This window comes from Pezoporus flaviventris, unplaced genomic scaffold (genome assembly GCF_033815535.1).
Source record: "Pezoporus flaviventris isolate CSIRO_AGI_PZ_B2104156 unplaced genomic scaffold, CSIRO_AGI_Pfla_v1 ptg000023l, whole genome shotgun sequence".
NCBI classification, from domain to species: domain Eukaryota; kingdom Metazoa; phylum Chordata; class Aves; order Psittaciformes; family Psittacidae; genus Pezoporus; species Pezoporus flaviventris.
The window spans coordinates 12441406-12458231 of record NW_026892571.1 but is presented as its reverse complement, the minus strand read 5'-3'; the positions used below and the strand labels follow the sequence as shown (position 1 = coordinate 12458231).

The 16826-nt window shown below is 50.4% G+C and overlaps 1 protein-coding gene across 4 annotated transcripts in view; it reads left to right on the top strand.

Moving 5' to 3' along the window:
- Positions 1–2478: 2478 nt before the first annotated feature.
- Positions 2479–16826, top strand: part of CYFIP2 (cytoplasmic FMR1 interacting protein 2) — a 54495-nt gene continuing 40147 nt past the window's right edge. Inside the window, exons 1-7 of one of the 4 annotated variants that reach the window (XM_061456811.1) lie at positions 2479–2679; positions 9326–9466; positions 11494–11583; positions 11664–11741; positions 14584–14685; positions 15636–15817; positions 16109–16205. In XM_061456811.1, coding sequence (XP_061312795.1) covers positions 9350–9466; positions 11494–11583; positions 11664–11741; positions 14584–14685; positions 15636–15817; positions 16109–16205 — 666 coding nt within the window. In that variant the 5' untranslated portion in view covers positions 2479–2679; positions 9326–9349. Of the gene's footprint in view, positions 2680–8547; positions 8655–9325; positions 9467–11493; positions 11584–11663; positions 11742–14583; positions 14686–15635; positions 15818–16108; positions 16206–16826 lie in introns of those variants that run through there. The other 3 variants (XM_061456810.1, XM_061456808.1, XM_061456809.1) reach the window with 3 other exon arrangements.

Sequence of the window (16826 nt, the reverse complement as noted above, 5' to 3'; positions counted from 1 at the left end):
GTGGGTAGGAAGTATCCAGAATCTCTGCAAATTGGGTAATTTAATATATGCCACATCTAGTAAATTAGATTTTTATAGATTGTTAAGTCTAAACATCCATTGTGGTGCCTTGAAGTTCTCTGAATCAGCACAAAATGGGGGTAGGGTGTTTCCCCATGACTACTTACAGGGGATTTCACCAATCTCAAAAGGACAGTAGGATATCATGCAGTTACCATCACGCTGTAGGATGGTAAGTGCATGATATTAATACACTGTAACACAGTCTTCTCCCACCATAGCCCTTCCTTTGGCAAGTTTAGACCTGTGCCCTTCATGCGGCTTAACTAGATATGTTCCCCACAAAGTAGAGGTGTGAATACCAGTATCCTGCTGTGAAGTGAATAACCCTACTTTGAATACCCCTTCACAGCCTACTTGGAAACATCTGCAATGTGCTGAACGTTTAAACCATTCCCCCTTCACCAGCTCAACCCTCTTTGCTTGCCGGTATCGCAGACAGCTTGGGTGATGGGTGCATGGCTCTGCCCATGTTGCACATTTGACCAGAGCTAAATGTCCCCCTACCTGCTGCCGTGATGGCTGGGCACTGGCACAGACAGGCTGGTCTTCCAGCTAGGCAGTCAGCAACCTCATCCAGAAAGAGCAGATGATGCTTCCCAGTGGAGGCCAGGGCAGTGCTAGCCATGGAAAGCTCTTTCCTGGGCATGTGTTTGTCACTCCAGAGAAGTGAGGGTTGTTGCAAGGATAATTACAAGGATATAATTTTTCAGGCTCTGTTTTAAGGATTAAAATTAGGCCTGAAAAAAAATCTAGGATTTCACAAAACATTTTTTAATGAACATGTTTCCATGTGATGAATGTGTTTCTATGTGATCTTTGGCTTTGTCCTCTCTGAACACTGCATTCATCAGCACAGTACAACTCAGGTGAATGGCTCTGCTAAATCTCACTTGGCAGCCACTTCAGATTTGTGTGTATTCTTGTGTTCAGTTCACCCCACCCCACCATCATGTTACCTCTCCCCACATAAACACTGCACACACTCCTGCATCTGTAGCTGCATGGGGACTGCCCCTCGCTGCCATTCTTCCCAGCCTGCAGAGAGCTGCACAACAAACACAAAGCAGCTCATTCTATTATTGTACAATCTAAGACAACATCGAGTAGAAAATGAATATCACAGCATCCAAGGAATTCCCATCACCGTGAGCATGGTCAATAATGGGGGTGGATTAAGCTGTGCAAAAAAATAGTCCACAGCAGGTTTTATTGCCACAGTTTTCTTGGGCTGACCTTGTTTCACCCACGGCCTCAGAACAATATCAGCTGTTAAATCTTTGGATCTGCACTAACAGTGCTCACTTACTGAATTTTTCTGACTAGTAATAAATAGTAAAAAGAGGAATGATGGCTATAAAATGTTCCAGTCAAAGGTGAGGTAGAAGAAACGCTATGCAGGGGAAGAAGAGTCTACTCCCACACATGCTATCAATAGGGTTTTTTTCACGTGTGGTCCTGTCTATAAAAACAAAGAGAGTTCCTAAGGCTGCTTTTGTAGTTTGCACACCCTGGTGCCTTCAGCCCATGGCATCCATTCAGCTTATAGTAGCAGAGCTGTGGTATAAACCTGGTGTTCAAGCTTCCCTGCAGAGCCAGCATATAGCCGTGGGGAGCAAGCTCAGGCCCACACTAGCACAGACAGAAGGGCAATGGTTTCTAAGGAATCAGGAATGGTCAGCATCATAGGCTGATGCTCAGGTAAAAGTCACTGCCAGCACCACCAAAGACATATATCTAGACCTGTATCTAGACCCTCAAGAGTCTTTGTGTACCCGGCAATGTCTTTCAACAAACAAACAGCCATAACAGAAGCTGAGGGCTGCAGAAAAATGAATTAAGGCCCTGTGCAGGGCTTCTATCAATCACCACGAGGCAATGTTCCTCTGAAAACTGTAATCCCGCTTGGATTTCAAAGTAGATCTGAAGAGCTGTATTGGAGCTTTAAAAAGAAGCATGAGCAGAAGGACTGGAAGCTTGTCCCTGAAGAAATGCCAGGTGCCAAAAATGCCAAAAGGAAGATCTTTCGGATGCAGTGCTGACTCAGAAGAGGCTCATAGCATTCTGAGCAAAGGCATTGATTGCCTTCTGCTTTTGGTCCCTAACATGCTGGGTGACCCAAGGCTCTCTCTGTACCGGGGGCTTTCGTTAAAATGGTAGGCACAGCTGAAGGGTGATGTGGGGAAGGCAGGCTGGACACCTGAGACCCTGCAATCCCAGCAACGGGGCGATGGGGAACTCCACACGGGTCCTGCCATCTCAGGGACCCAAATGCGCTCGCCCAGCATCAAACCGGGGGGTGGAGGGGCTGCGGCGGCCGACCCCAGCCCCGTCCTCCTCCTCACACCGGCTTTACCTCTCCCCACCGGGGGCCGCACTGCCGCCCCCCGCCAGCAACAGCGGAGGGGAGGACGCGGCCCCCCAGCCCCGCCGCGCAGCCCCGGCGCTGCCCGGGGGAGGAGCCGCCTTCCCGCGGCGGGGGCCGGGGCTCCCCCCGCCGCCGTGCGGAGGGGCCGGCGGAGAGCCGCGGAAGTGCACTTGCTGCAGCCATTTCCTGCTCTTTGTGCGGGCGGCGCGGAGCATCCCGCGGAGCGGAGCATCGCACCCGCGGAGCGCCAGGTGAGCGGCGGGGACTGCGCGGGGGCTGCGCGGGGGCTGCGCGGCCTTACCCGCTCCCATTCACCCGCCCACCCTCCTCCTCCGGGGCTGCGCGGGGGCTGCGCCCGCCGCCGCTCCCGGTACCCTGCGGCCGTGCCGGGTGGGCTCAGCGCGGGGCAGCGGCGGGGCAGGTGCGGGAGCGGGAGGCCCGTGCGGGCCGGGATGTGCGGGGTTGTATCCCACAATGCTTAGAGCTACCTGCAGCGTTCAGCTTCTCCGCAGCCGCTGCAAAGCACCGGGAGGGGGGTGATGGAAATAGCGCAAATCCCCCTCCTCCGCATCCCGGCTCCGCGCTCCCAGGCCGGGGAGAAGGTGCCAAGCCCCGGTGCTGGAGGGCCCCGCAGGCCCCTCCGCGGGCGGCAGCGGCAGCGCTGAGTCGCGGCAGTGCCTGGCGCAGGGAGATAGAGCGATGGAGGGGATGGAGCAGGCTGAAGGTGGCCCCGGCGGGGGCTATGGCCAGCGCCCGCATCATCCGTGGTGTGGAAAAATGGTGTCCCTGGGGGAGGATGGGGAAGGAGGAAGGGACGGGGTCTGAGCCACGGCCGGGAGCGAGGGGCTGGAGATGCGCCCTCAGGGTCGTGCTTTGGCTTCGGTTGGAGGGGGTGAAACCTTCCCCTTCCAAAGCCGGCAGCTCCCAGTGCGTGAGGCCGGCAGGAGCGAGGCGCGGCCCGGGCAGCGCGGCTTTGTATAGAACTTCCCATCGAAGACGCTGGGAATGCGCCGTGCCAGCCGCATCCCACCTGGGGAGGGAGGAATGGATGCGTTCTGTAGGGAATATCTGCGGGTTGGAAGGACCGGGAAGGAATAAGGAGAAGAACAAGAGGCACACGCTAAAACCTGCCTGCGTGCTCAGGGTTGTTTTGGAGAAGGGGGAAGGGTGGCGGTTGTGTGCGCTGTCAGAGGACGCTGCCAGCAGCAGAGCTTGTCCCCTTCGCCATCTGCCGCTTTCCACGGGGGGTTCCTGGCCGGAGGGCGGTTGGATCACAAAGATCTCCAAGAATTCGGCCGAGTCGCTAAACCCTCCCGGATCCCTCCTGCCCTGCGCTGACACCGAAGGGAAGCGCACCCTCGTGTTTTGCATGATGACAGTTGTCTGGGGTTAGTCACTGGGGGGTGGTTAGCCCGGTGTTTTGGTGTCTGTCACAGCCGTATAATTCTAGGGTAATTCCCTGCAAAGGACAATTCGTTTCTCCTTTTCTCTGTACAGTTGTTATTAATGAAGCCTGAGGAATATGGAAAAATCTTCCATTTTCTGACCAGGGTCTCTTGAGCAATGCTCATTTCACGATGGTAATTTTATTAACAAACAGTCATCATCTTTGCATGAAAAATAGGAAGACTGGTTCTGGAAGATAAATAATTTACAATGCTGTCCTGTATGATTTGATTTCCCAAGAAGCGCTGTAACTGGCAGCAGTGGGCTTGCTTGTAAACTTGCTCTAAATTTCCCAGCTGTATTGGGAAATTTCCACATCTGTGTATGTGCCTCCTTCCTGACCTTCTTTCTTTGGCACCAGAAAAACAAAACAAAACAAAACAAAAAAAATAAAATGATGAAGTTATTCTAAAAAGAATAAATTCCAAAATAATTGTATTGCTGAGAGACAGGCGGCATAAATGCTTGGAACTGGGCCCTAATGGAATGACAGAAGATGTAGAGTGGAGATACAGAAGACTGGCTCCAGGAGTCGTGCAGTTTGCCTTCCTTTTTTAATGGGAAGGGTAATTTCATGGTTATTAACATCTGTGTCTGTGTAGGGCAGGAGCCCAGCTCTGCCAGCCTCCCTCATCTTTGGCTGTGTTTATTTGCTCCTGCAGAGAACCCCTCCTGACTGTGGTGGTGGTTGAAATTATAAGTAATTCTTACAGTGGGAGAGAAGGGGTTGATGAACCCAGGACAAACGCATCCTAAAACACAAGGGACTTTAATCCCATGCATTTTAGGCAAGGGTCAAACTAAACTTTTGCACCCTGAAGTTGTTCTTCTTGACTTAAAACCTGTTAGTGGCCAGGAGCAGTTATTCTCTTGTCGTGAGGCAGTAGGTACCAGAAACATTCTGCTTTTATGCACCCAAGGCATCAGCCTGCTGGGGTACTCATTGGGCCAGGATGCTTCCTGACCACTAGTTACATGCTAGTTTGGAGTAAGAAGGAGAAACATTATGACAGGGCAAAAAAAAATTAAGTGACATTCCCAGGTTACCCAGGGACTGGAGAACAATCCAAGATCCTCAGGAGGTGACCAGCAGAAGTTTGTCCTACTTCTCTACACTGCCATCTCCACAGCAAAAGTCATTTTGCTGCTTGTCTCACCCCAGACTTGCAGGGCTAGGACCGTGTCTTACTGCCAATCTCCTGGGCAATTCCCATTTTTCCTTGCCTCCTTTCCTGCTTTTGGCAGCTGCTGCAGCTCCAGTGTGGATGTCTGCTGTAAGAGCAGGCAAGCTGAAATCCGAAAGAGCCTGGACCACTTCCCCAGAGCTCTCAGCTTCGAAGCGGAGCACACATGCATGCAACGTATTCATCATTACCCTGCTTTTAAAAGTCTTTCTTTGTTCCCCTGAGCTGCTCTAACAATAACATCATCTTTGTTCCTCTCGCTGTAGAGAGGATGATGTTGCACCGATACTTCTGGGCAAGCATTTTGATGGGGAAGGTAGGACCTGCCCTGCGAGTTCAGACATCTGGGATGTTCACCCTCCGTCTTTCTAAAGCATTCCTACACCATCTGTTAAATCTGCCCTCCAGGCTGCTGCCACAACAGAGTCACTGTGTCGGGAGCTCTTAATTTCAGTCTTGGGGTGGTGGGGCCATGCTCTGTGCGTGGACTCCACATGGCCAGTTCCTTGTAGTGTCTAGAAGCCCCAGTGCCTCCGTGTGACCATTTGGCTTTAGAAGGTCTAAGAGATGACCAGAAGGGATGGAAACATGGGATGGAGAGAGGAAGTTTCTGCAACAGCTGGGCAGAAAGTGTGGGCAGCACTGCACTTGAGCACTAACTCTTATTAGCAGAATCAGCCTGGTGGTGCATCTTTTTCCAGGGTTCCCTTGGAGTGGGGTTGCCTTCTGCCAGATTCCTGTTCAGTTTTGCCAAAACATGTAGAACCAGAGAGGCTTTGGCCCCTCTGACCAGTGGCAGGATATGGAGAGAACAGTAGTTTCATGAGACAGCTCAGAGTAGCCCGTGTGGCTGTGTTTGAGGCTGCTCAGGCAGGATGTGCTTTCTGTGTTCACATGCCGTAGCAGCAGAAAAGCCCCGTTCCTGAGCAGGCTGCTCATGGGTGGTGCAGCCCCTGGCCTCATGACCACGTGCACTGAAGTGCTGCTGGCAAACCACCACCATAGAATCATACAATCAATGAGGTTGGAAAAGACTTTTCAGATGGGCTAACTCTCCTCTTCCCAGCACAGCCACCTCTGCCCTGAGGCCCAGGTGGTGGATGGTGGTTAAGGCTTAATGAGGACTTTCTGATGAGTGTCCCCAGGGATCCCCATCTTCCCTGGGCTGGAGCTGCTTGGTCACTGCCCTCCTCATTGCTGGACCGAAAGGATGAAGCTGTATTTGCTGGGGCAGCCCCAGTATGTTTGTGTTAGAAACCTTTCTGCAGGAAGGTGAGGCAGCAGGACTTCCCCTTTCAGCTCTCTCAGGCAGTCCCTGTGGTGGGGAGATACCATGAAGCACCCCATGAACCATGCCAAGCAACTTCTGATGCCTTCAGAGCCTTTGTACCAGTGCACACCCCATCAAACTCCTAGATGCTCATGACTGGCAGCGGACCCCAACCAAAAGTAGGGCTCCCACAACCCCTACTGCCACCCCAAGGAGCAGGGGAGGAGCCTTGGTACCTTGGGAACCTCTCAAGGCTGCTCCTCTGTGAATGGTCTGGGGTGATGATCAAGGTCTGTTGGCCTTGGACCAGTATCCCCTCCACCACATGCGCCAGCTGTGAGGTTGCTGTCCATTGCACTACGCTATATGCATGAGTAGGGAAGGTCCTGGCAGTCCACATTCCTCCCTGTAGCCTCTGTTGGTTTAACTGTTGGACTTAAGAGGGTGCAGAATGGAAATCGGGAGTCCCCGTCAAGACTCCTCTATTAAACCCTCAAAGTCTGTGTAATTTTTCCATACATGTCCAGATTCCTGCACTTTGCTCAGCCATGGCAAAGCTCAGGGAGGGCTGCCGGAAGATTGCACCCATCATTTGCTATAGTTTGACACTTCCTTTCCTGTTCATGTATTTCTACATGCTGCCTCCCTTCCTCTAAGTGCGAGATCTTTAGGGCAGGGACTGGGTTAGTCTTGCAGGTTAGTGCACTGCGCAGCACAGCAGGACCCTGACACCGAATTTGGGTCTCACAGGGTTACTGGGTTATTGGAGAAGCATCTTTGATTACAGCAAACACCTTGTACAAGTGGCCTTAGAATTTGATATACAGAAAAATAAGAAATGATCCCAAGTAACCAGCTACAGCCTCAAAGCTGTAAAATGGAAGGGTTTTGTCTTCCCAAGCCTGAAGTATGTAATGACACATTGTGAGTACCAGGGGTGTTGTTTTGGGAACCCAGAGGTGAGTCTTAAGGCACTGGAGGATGGTGGTGGAGAGCAGTGGGCAGCAGAGGAGGTCCATGGAGCTGGGCCAGTTGAGCCGCCAGCCTGGTGCAGAGCAGCACATGGTGCTTGCAGGCAGGGAGGAAGCTGCTTCTGCCTACGGGGTGCCAGGATGTAATGTCTAGTTTTGACGGTTGCTACAATTTGTAACAGGAAACCATTTTAACAAAGAGGGGTGAGGAAAGAAACAAAATTTGGGTGTGTAGGGAAAAGGCTGCTTGAGATTTATTTTTTCCAGGCACTTATTTCATGGTGCTTCAGCTGCAGGTAAAACCAAACCTGTTTCTCAGCTGCCTGATACCTTGGGGAGGCATTTGTGGAGGTGGAATGGGTTTTACCAGGCTCATACATATTCTTGCAGCCCATGCATGCAGGCAGAAATGATGACAAGAGGCACAGCAGCATACTCATCCCTCTCATCACCCAACATGAAGCTGCCCTGGGAATACACAGAGTGTGCATCCCCCTTGGCCGTGGTCCTTTCTGGCTGAATGTGTGTCTATCTATGGATGTCCTGAAGTCATTGTCCTTTCATGCTCCCAGTGCTAGGAATGAAAAGCAAACTTATATTCTTGGAAACAATGACTCAACTAAAAGAAGAAAGAGGACCTAAGGGATTTGTAACAGATAATGGGCTGAATATGAGCACCTACAGAGATGCTGTTGTGACCAAAGGAACTGGTGTGATTGTATGCAAGGAGGGAGGTTATATTGCTGTTGTATCTGGTCCTTGTGGAGACGCCACTGGAGCCTTGTGTCCTGCTACGGTGTCTGCACTTCAGCAAAAAAAGCTTGAAAATGGGATCAAGCTTAGAGAAAAGCCAAAGAGATGATTAAAGGATTGGAAAATGTGTTCTGTAACGAGACAGGCAAAGAGCTCAGTCTGCTTGTCTGAGCTGAAGTGCAGGTTGCAGGGTGCTTTATGAAATGTGTGAGTATCTTGATGGGGACTTTGATAACAGAGAGCTCCACTGTCTTGCAGATTATAGTGATAAAACTGATGGCTTGCATTTGAAACTAGACAGGCTGAGTGGGGGAAAAAAAGGGTGTTCTATTAATTGAGTGACATGACAATATTAAAGCATTTTCCCTCTGCAAACATGTAAATGCAGGGGGTGTTTTTCTAGGAGACCTAAGCTCTAGGTCAGCCACAGCTATTGCACATGGATTAGGTATTAACTGGGGAAGCCCTGTGACTGTGGTTATACAAGCGCTCGGCCTGTGTGACAGCAGCCGTCCCTCCATGCTTGTGCACTTCCAGTGAAGGTGAATGGCAGAGGCAATAAGGACATAGAGGTTTGGTTCCCATTAGGTAGCCTGCCTGGGGTAAGTGCCAGTGAGATGTCAGAAACATTTCCCCTTGCTTTTTATTTCGTGTGCAAATGGCCCTGTTGGCAGCCCAGGACCGGGCAGGGGACACTGCCTGTGAACTAAAAGCAAGGAAATGCTCTTTAACAACAACAACTTCTTTTTCTGCTGCTTGCAGTGCCACAGCCAGCCTGTGCAGCACTCCATCCTTTCCAGTTCACCTTTGAGAATGCAGGTTGTTGTTTACAGTTTCCAGTGCCATTCATGTGTGTGAGAAGGAGAGCATGTGAGTGTCAGCATCAGTCAGACTTCTCTAATTGTGCTGCTTCAAGAGGTATTTTTGACACCACTTTGCATTCTGGAGCATATGCTTTCACTTGGGGCTGCTAAAGCTGCACGGCAGCACCCAGCAGTTCTCTGTCTCAAACAGTTTTGCATAGAGTTAGCAGAGAAGGGCATGGGTGGGTAGTTGTGTTCCTCTTATTCTGCATTTCTACTCTGCTGTTGAATCTCGGAAGGAGAGATGGCATAGAGATGTAGGTTAAATACACAAGAAAAGGAAAACAAGATAAACTGGGATCATGTCTCCTTGCAGTGCCAACCAGTCGTGGTTCTGGTTTTGTCCTTTGGCACTTTTCCACTCGGTCTTCTGGCTGCTGTCTGTATCACCTATTTTCCTTTGCATTTAGTGTGGAGACTGAACATCCAGAACCATGACCACTCACGTCACGCTAGAGGATGCCTTGTCCAACGTGGACTTGCTGGAGGAGCTGCCTCTGCCGGACCAGCAGCCATGCATCGAACCGCCTCCGTCCTCCATCATGTACCAGGTACCTTCACCTCCGGATGTGGCAGGGCAGGGAGCGTTGTTCTTTAGCTCACACAAAGCACAGGGGCACGTGGTGCTGTGAGAACCAGCCGAAAACATCCTGGGTTCAGTGTGTTTAAGGAAACATTCAGAACAGATCTAGCCACAAAGCTGTTCCCAAAGCCTTTAAAAGGAAAGCACTTGGGACTGGTGAAAGGCATCGTTAAGGCTGAGCAAGACATAGGGAAGTTAAAAATGACGGCCAGAGTGCTTGAATGGGTAGGAAGCAGGAGGTAAGATTTGTGATAACAGCAGAAAGTTCTCAGCGATGTTTTATTTTGCACATAGTTCTGTGCTTCCTTTTTATGGCAGTGCACGCATCTAAGGTCAGAATCAACGTTCTGCCTGCCTTTGGCTGGCCTTTGCCGTTACACAGCTGGAGCTGCTGGTCTGGGGAGCCAGTGGCATGCAAGGGAGGGCAGTCACTGGAATCACTTCTCTGCCTTGAACAGCCACAGATTTAGCTGCAGCTGCACTGACCAAGCAAAGCTTGGCATGAGCCCAGTGCAAGGCTCAACCTCCTGCTTTCAGATCCACAGCAGGATGCCTTGGCTGCTTGTCTACCACACCCTCCCTATAGCACACACCCAGGGTTAAATATAATATGGGGCTACTTTCTCCATCCTGCTACTCCGGAATTCGTGGACTTGCCCATGGCAGTGTATAAATACACCCGCACAGTGATTGCAGTGCTGTGCACACAGGGGTCTGAAATTACAGTATCTCTTTCAGCAGGTCAAATGCGGGCTCATTCAGTAGCATTAGTATCTCTATGGGCTATCAGACCCAGAGGCAGTTCTGGGCAGTTCAAATTTCATCTCTTCCTGGAAGATCTTGATATTTTTTGCTTATCTCTTCTCTCAATAAATATTTAGTCTATGCTGGCTTATGTCTTTTGAGGGGCTCAGGATCAGGCCTTATGGCACAGCCTCCTTTCAGGGCCATGTGTGCACACAGCTGGGGCTAAAAACCTCCTTTAAACTGGATATCACGGTGTTGGCCAAGCCTGTTTCCTCATCACACTGGGTTTGTGTGTAGCCCTCTCCCTTGCTAACCAGAAATACATAGGCAGCCTCAGCTTTTGTTGTTGTCACATTGGTCATATGTGATGTCCCGGAGGCACTAAGAAGAGTAGCCCTGTGGCCGTGGGTCTGTGCTCCTGGTTTTCCCACTCAGGAAATCAGTTATCGAGGTGAGTGTGGTCACTGCAATGCTAATGCCATTGCAAGGAGCAGCTCTGAGTGCTTGGGACTCTGCCCTCCAGTAGACAGCACCAGCCAGCCCTCACAGAGGAAGCTGCCTGAGCACAGAGCATGTGAATGGGCACTTGGTGCACAGAGGAGATGAGGAGGTGCTTGTTCATACCCTGCCTTTCTCTGCACTTAGTCCCCTGGCCTGACCCAAGTAGTAGTTCAGCTTCCAAATCAGCTGTTTGTCCCAAAGCATCTGCTTGCCAGAGCAGTGCTAGCACTGATAACAGCACCTGGATGAGTGCTGACGTTCATATTTATGTTTTCCAGACTTCCCACTCCCTGCCCTTTCTGTGTGTTTATTCTTTACCATTCCTGCTGACAGGATGTGGTGTTTCCCTAGCAGCCAGGACACAAATGGAAATTAATGAGTTACCCACCTAAAATCCTTAGAACAATTGCTGTGGATTTGCTCTCTGGTGTGGCTGCAGTTCCCTGTAGCTGATCCCCAGCTGAGTCTGGCTTAATTTTACAAGGGTTTGTCAGTTTTGGTTGCCACACTTTCACACATAGAATCTGCAGGATTTCCTTTAATGAACATGTGTGATTCAGAAGCTTCTCAGGCTGCATGTATGAATCTACTTCAGACATAGAGGCGCAGCACCTCAAATTGCCCATAAGCTGCTCCCATGCCCCAGAAGCCCTATTGATTCTTTTTGCCAACACATCCCATGTTGGACTATATCAGGTGAGCAAACCACCAGCTGTACGTTAACCTGCCTGTCTCTTCCACCCACAGGCTAACTTTGACACAAACTTTGAAGACAGAAATGCCTTTGTGACCGGCATTGCCAGGTACATCGAGCAGGCGACGGTGCACTCCAGCATGGTGAGTCCTGAGGGCTGCCCCACTGATGCTGAGCCTTTGGTGTGTGCCCTGCCCCAGCAACACCTCTCTTTGTCTTTCAGAATGAAATGCTGGAAGAAGGCCATGAGTACGCCGTGATGCTTTACACATGGAGGAGCTGCTCACGAGCCATCCCCCAGGTACTCAAGCCATTTCCCAGGCAGGAATGTTCTCAGAACACCTCACTGTTTTTGTTCTTAGTGTGGGTTAGTTTGGGCTGGAGACAGAGAACAAAAGAGCAGAGAAGACTGAAGAAAACAGAGGTGCTGCAATGAGAGACCCCTGACTCTTCAAATGGTCTTCTCCCCACCAGAGTCTCAACCACCAGCCTCAGGAGCTGGTAACCATTTAAGGAGCAGATCTGTGCTGCTGTCCTAGCAAAGGATATCTGCTTTGCAACCTCAGAGTTGCAGAGCAACTCTGTGTAGATGTATGATGTTGAAGAGCAATATCATGTATAGATGAGGCTCTGTCCCTGACCCCCTAACAGCACCTCTCAGCTCAGTCACACTCACCACAACCCAGCTGCCTTTATATGCATTTCCTAGTTTCATGAACCCCTCCCCTGCTCCCCAGAGCAACCACATCTGAAGTTATTTCATCCCCACAGTACCAGCTTGTTTGTCCTACAGCTGCCAACAGGACTAGGCTGAGCAGAGCTCTGATCCAGAGCTGAGGATAATGCTGTATTTTGTCACTTGGGTCTTTATCCACTTCTCTGTCTGGAGAATGGGTAGGCTTTGCTTTAACTACAGCAGTGTGGTTATTTCCTTCCCAATGCACTGCTTGAATATTTTTCTCTCTCCTGGTGTTGGGCGATGGAGTTTACTTCAGAAAAAGGCAGTTAGGTTTTGGAAGTTGAGTATAAACTCATCAGATCTGGTTTATATCACATTCTCCTGATTACCATTGTGTGGTATCAGGAACTTCAGCTTCGGTTAAAAATAGCCCCAGTGCCGAGTGGGACTCTTGTGTTGTGTGGAGAAGGGAGCCCAGGCAGCCTGGGATGAAAACAGCAGAACCTCTTGATACGTGGCAGACTCAGGCTCTCCCTGACTTGCACAGAGCAGATTAGGCAGCTGGGGCAGGTTTCAGCATCCCAAACTGCCGGGATGCTCTCTCTGCTCCCATGCGAGTCCCAGATTGTGGGTGTTATGTGAAGACATATGAAGAAGCACCTTGACACACCAGAAGCATTTCCCCAAATGCCTTTTTTTGCTGCTGATACACCAGAGGATCCTGATCTCCCCCAGTTTTGATCATTCTCCATCTCTGCTGCTAGTTCTGCTTCAACTGTTTTCTAGTCCTTCTCTCTCCAGCCTGAATTTTGGTGGCTTCATCCTGCAAACACCTACAGACATGAGTAAGGTTGCCCACATGGTGATTCAGACTCCAGCTCGGAGCTTGTCTTCCGCAGTGTGAACACGTGCTGGATCGCTGCAATAACACCAACTGATGGTGCACTTGGGTGGGTGCAGTGCACTTCCATTAACCCTGCAGATAAAAGGGTTTGTAGCGCTTCCATGGAGCCACGAACAAATATTTCCACATGGCTGGCAATGGCTGTGTTTGTGATTCCCCGGGAAAGGTCAAACCTCAGCTCCCCTCGGGTTATAGTCTGCTGATGGTCCCATGAGACCCCACTATGGGGAGATTTCTGCTGCTGATTGGATGTTTGCTTCTCTCCCATTTATATTTGATGTTGTGCTGTTGCTGCCTCTCTGGCTGTAATAACAGAAGGTGTGTTGTGGCTGAGCTGATGGCAAGAGTGCCACAGTTAACCTGTTTTAGTGTCCTCCCATCCTGGTCACCACTATGTTTGTGCCTGTCTATGCACAGCTTGCGGGGTCCCTGCTCCCTGGCCCATTCTCCCCACTGGGGCTGCAGACAATGCCACATGTGACGGAGGAGCAGACAATACCATGGTATAGGGTTCATTTACAGAGTCATCAGTTTTGATCTTGCAGTGACCCCTGCACTTTGCCATGGGGGACATGGCTGCAGGCAGGGGTCCTGTCCCCAGCCCCAAAGCTTGGCTGCTTGGTCATGTACCTCTCTGTACCACATCAGAGACTGGTTTTTGAGGTGAAGAGCAGAGCCTACACCTAAACGTACACCTCCCTGCTGTGAGCTGCATCCTCATGGCCATCAATATTGCCTGACTGCGGTCTGAAACACCAGAGTAGGGACATTACATGCCTCACTACAGGGAGGGCAAAGCTACTTTTACATCTTCCCACGTGTAAAGCTGGCTGAGTTGTTCCCTCATCAGCTGCTGGGATACTAAATTTGCATCAGAGCTGTCAAACCCTTCACAGCCTTGTGTCAGCAACAGCTGAAAACAAAACCAGAGGAGGACAGCAGCATGCATTGCCCTGGGCAGTTGGGGTTTTCCCTGAAAGTTTGGCAGTGACTCCAAGTAACTGCTTGGAAATGAGATGGATGACAACTGGGGAACTTCAATTTAGCTTCCTAGGATGCCAGTGAACGTGACTCACTTCATTGCTGGTAGCCACATACACGCCCAAGTTGTTGGTCAGCAGCAGAAGCAAGTTATCCCAGCAAGGCTATAGCAGAGCCATAGCGTGGTGCCTCGTGTGTCCATGGGTCTTTACAATGCAGTGTCTCAGATAATATTATAATATAACATCCCCACATTGTGTAACATGTCCAGACTCCATATTGCATGTGTTCTACCCCAGACAAATGCATTTAAAAGACTTATTTCTCGGAGTCAGGATTGAGGCTGTTTATAATGCATAAAGAGAATTTCACACCTGAGAAATAGCCCCTTCTGCTGTCACCTGACTGTTGGAAATGAGACGGATGACAACTTGCCCCAGGAAAAAGCTCCCTCTGAGCTCCTCCATTGTCCTCAGATGGGGACAGGATTCACTCTGAAACAAGAAGATGGTGGTTGCTGCAGTCTATGGCTGTGTTAGAAACCAGTGCTGACAAGAATGATTTGTCTTTGCAATGCAGGTGAAGTGCAACGAACAGCCAAACCGAGTGGAGATTTATGAGAAGACAGTGGAAGTCCTGGAGCCAGAAGTCACCAAGCTGATGAAGTTCATGTATTTTCAAGTAAGTGGTCAAATAGATAGGCACTTGCCTGCCAGGCCAGCCTGGAGAGTCCCCAAGCCCCTAAGTCTCTTCCTTGCAGCCACCAACAGATACCTGAGACCTCTCTGAAGGAAAATGTGTGTCCCTTACTCATCCCCAGAATCCTGTATACGAGTTGGGAATGAGCACACCTCATCCCCTGCAGTTCATGGAGGCCCAGAGTCCCCACTATGTGGAGCTAAAGGGCGGCTCAGGCTCCTGTTTTTCCTGTGTGCTGTCTGTTGGATGTGAAGAGCTGTTTCTCCATCAGTGCCAGCACAGCTCGCTCTTCTACTCCTCCCTCTGAAGCAAAGACAGGAAGAGCCAAGGGCTGGTGATGCAGCTGGTGCCTGGGGTGGTGGGATGCAGCCATACAGCTGGACACGCTCCTGCTGTGCCAGCAGGAGCAGGGATGTGCTTACAGCCGCCTGAACTCGGGGGGCAGCCAAAGAGCACCAGAGCTTAAATTTAGCAGTTGCTACACTTGAGGCACCTAACAAAATACTGCTTAGATCCCAACAGAGCAGTGCCCACGTGGCAAGCACTGAGCTGCTGTGGGCTCTGGGGACCTTTCCCCATTACCTGCTGTGTTTATAGCTGGCTGCAGCTGGGTTTCACCACCGGTTTTAGGTTATATATCCTGTAAGGTCTTTATGCCCATGCTAAAAACCTGGAGCCTGATTTTGCAGAACACGCCATACTCAAGGCAGGCACAGATAGAGGGTTCCAGCCACCTTCTCCCCTCCAGCACTGCGGGTGTTTGTCTACAGTGATTTGTTACGCAGCTTTGGTTCATGGTGGAGCCTCCAGCCCCAGCAGAAAAATGCTTTTGTTAAAGGAAGGAGGTGGTGGGTGGGTGAAGGGGGTCCCAATGGTGATGAGATGACCATAGGATGTCAAAGCTGTGATGACCCTGTCCTGCTTCCTTCCAGCGCAAGGCTATCGAGCGGTTCTGCAGCGAGGTGAAGCGCCTGTGCCATGCTGAGCGGAGGAAGGACTTTGTCTCCGAGGCCTATCTCCTCACACTGGGCAAGTTCATTAACATGTTTGCTGTCCTGGATGAGCTGAAGAATATGAAGTGCAGCGTTAAAAATGACCATTCTGCCTACAAGAGGTGAGAAACAGGAGTGAGCACAGCAGTGTGCCTGGTATGCCCGCAATGATGGCAGGTGCACACGGCTGGAGGTTGGGTTTCTGTGCTGTTGTAGGCTCCCTTTGTGAGTTTAGGCAAATCTCTGAGCCCTGCAGTGTTTCAGTTCCCTCTTGGTAAAGAAAGGAAAGCAGAGCTGTACTGTAGGGGAGTCTGAGGCTGCTGCGTTGCAGCTGCAGGTCAAACAGGGAAGATGGATGGTGAGTCTCACACTGGGTGAGTGATCCTCGGTGACCTTGGATTTCTCCCTTGCAGAGCTGCCCAGTTCCTGCGAAAGATGGCAGACCCCCAGTCCATCCAGGAGTCCCAGAACCTCTCCATGTTCCTGGCAAACCACAACCGCATCACACAGGCAGGTCCCTTTTCTCTGAACCACTTAACCTTTCTGTGAGCAGAGAGAGGCAGTGATTGTGCCATGGCTGACAGCACTAGAGGCCAGAATTTGGCCATAGCTGTTGAGTCATTGCCACTGACTCTGATGGTCTTCTGGTCAGGCTGTGTAACTCTAGCAGTATCTCCTTCTCATGGTTCATCCTGAGTGGTTTTGAAGGTCTCTATGACAAGACAAAGATGATCTAAAAGATGTAAGAAGAGGAAGGGGAAGTTTCTGCCAGAACTTTTTCCCATTTTCCTCAGGAAATCCATCCAGTCCGCATCTGCAACTGCATGGGAATTGCAGATCAGCCCCCTTGGCCCTCCACACTCCACTGGCTCTATAGCTTCTGCTAATTAGGTACTGCTCAAAGACAGGAAAGAGACAGAAAGTCTGCTCTGAGGCATCTTCCTTTACATCTTACTGTCTGCTGTTTGGCTGTCGTGATCAGTCTGAAGGGGGAAACTGTCCTGCAGAAAGCAGGTTGTTCTATATAGATGGTACTGTGAGGTTAATCTTCTGCTGGTAACTGAATTAAAACACACAGGTGAGGTTTGAAGAAACCTTTTACCATTCCACTCTTAATCCTTCAAATACGTT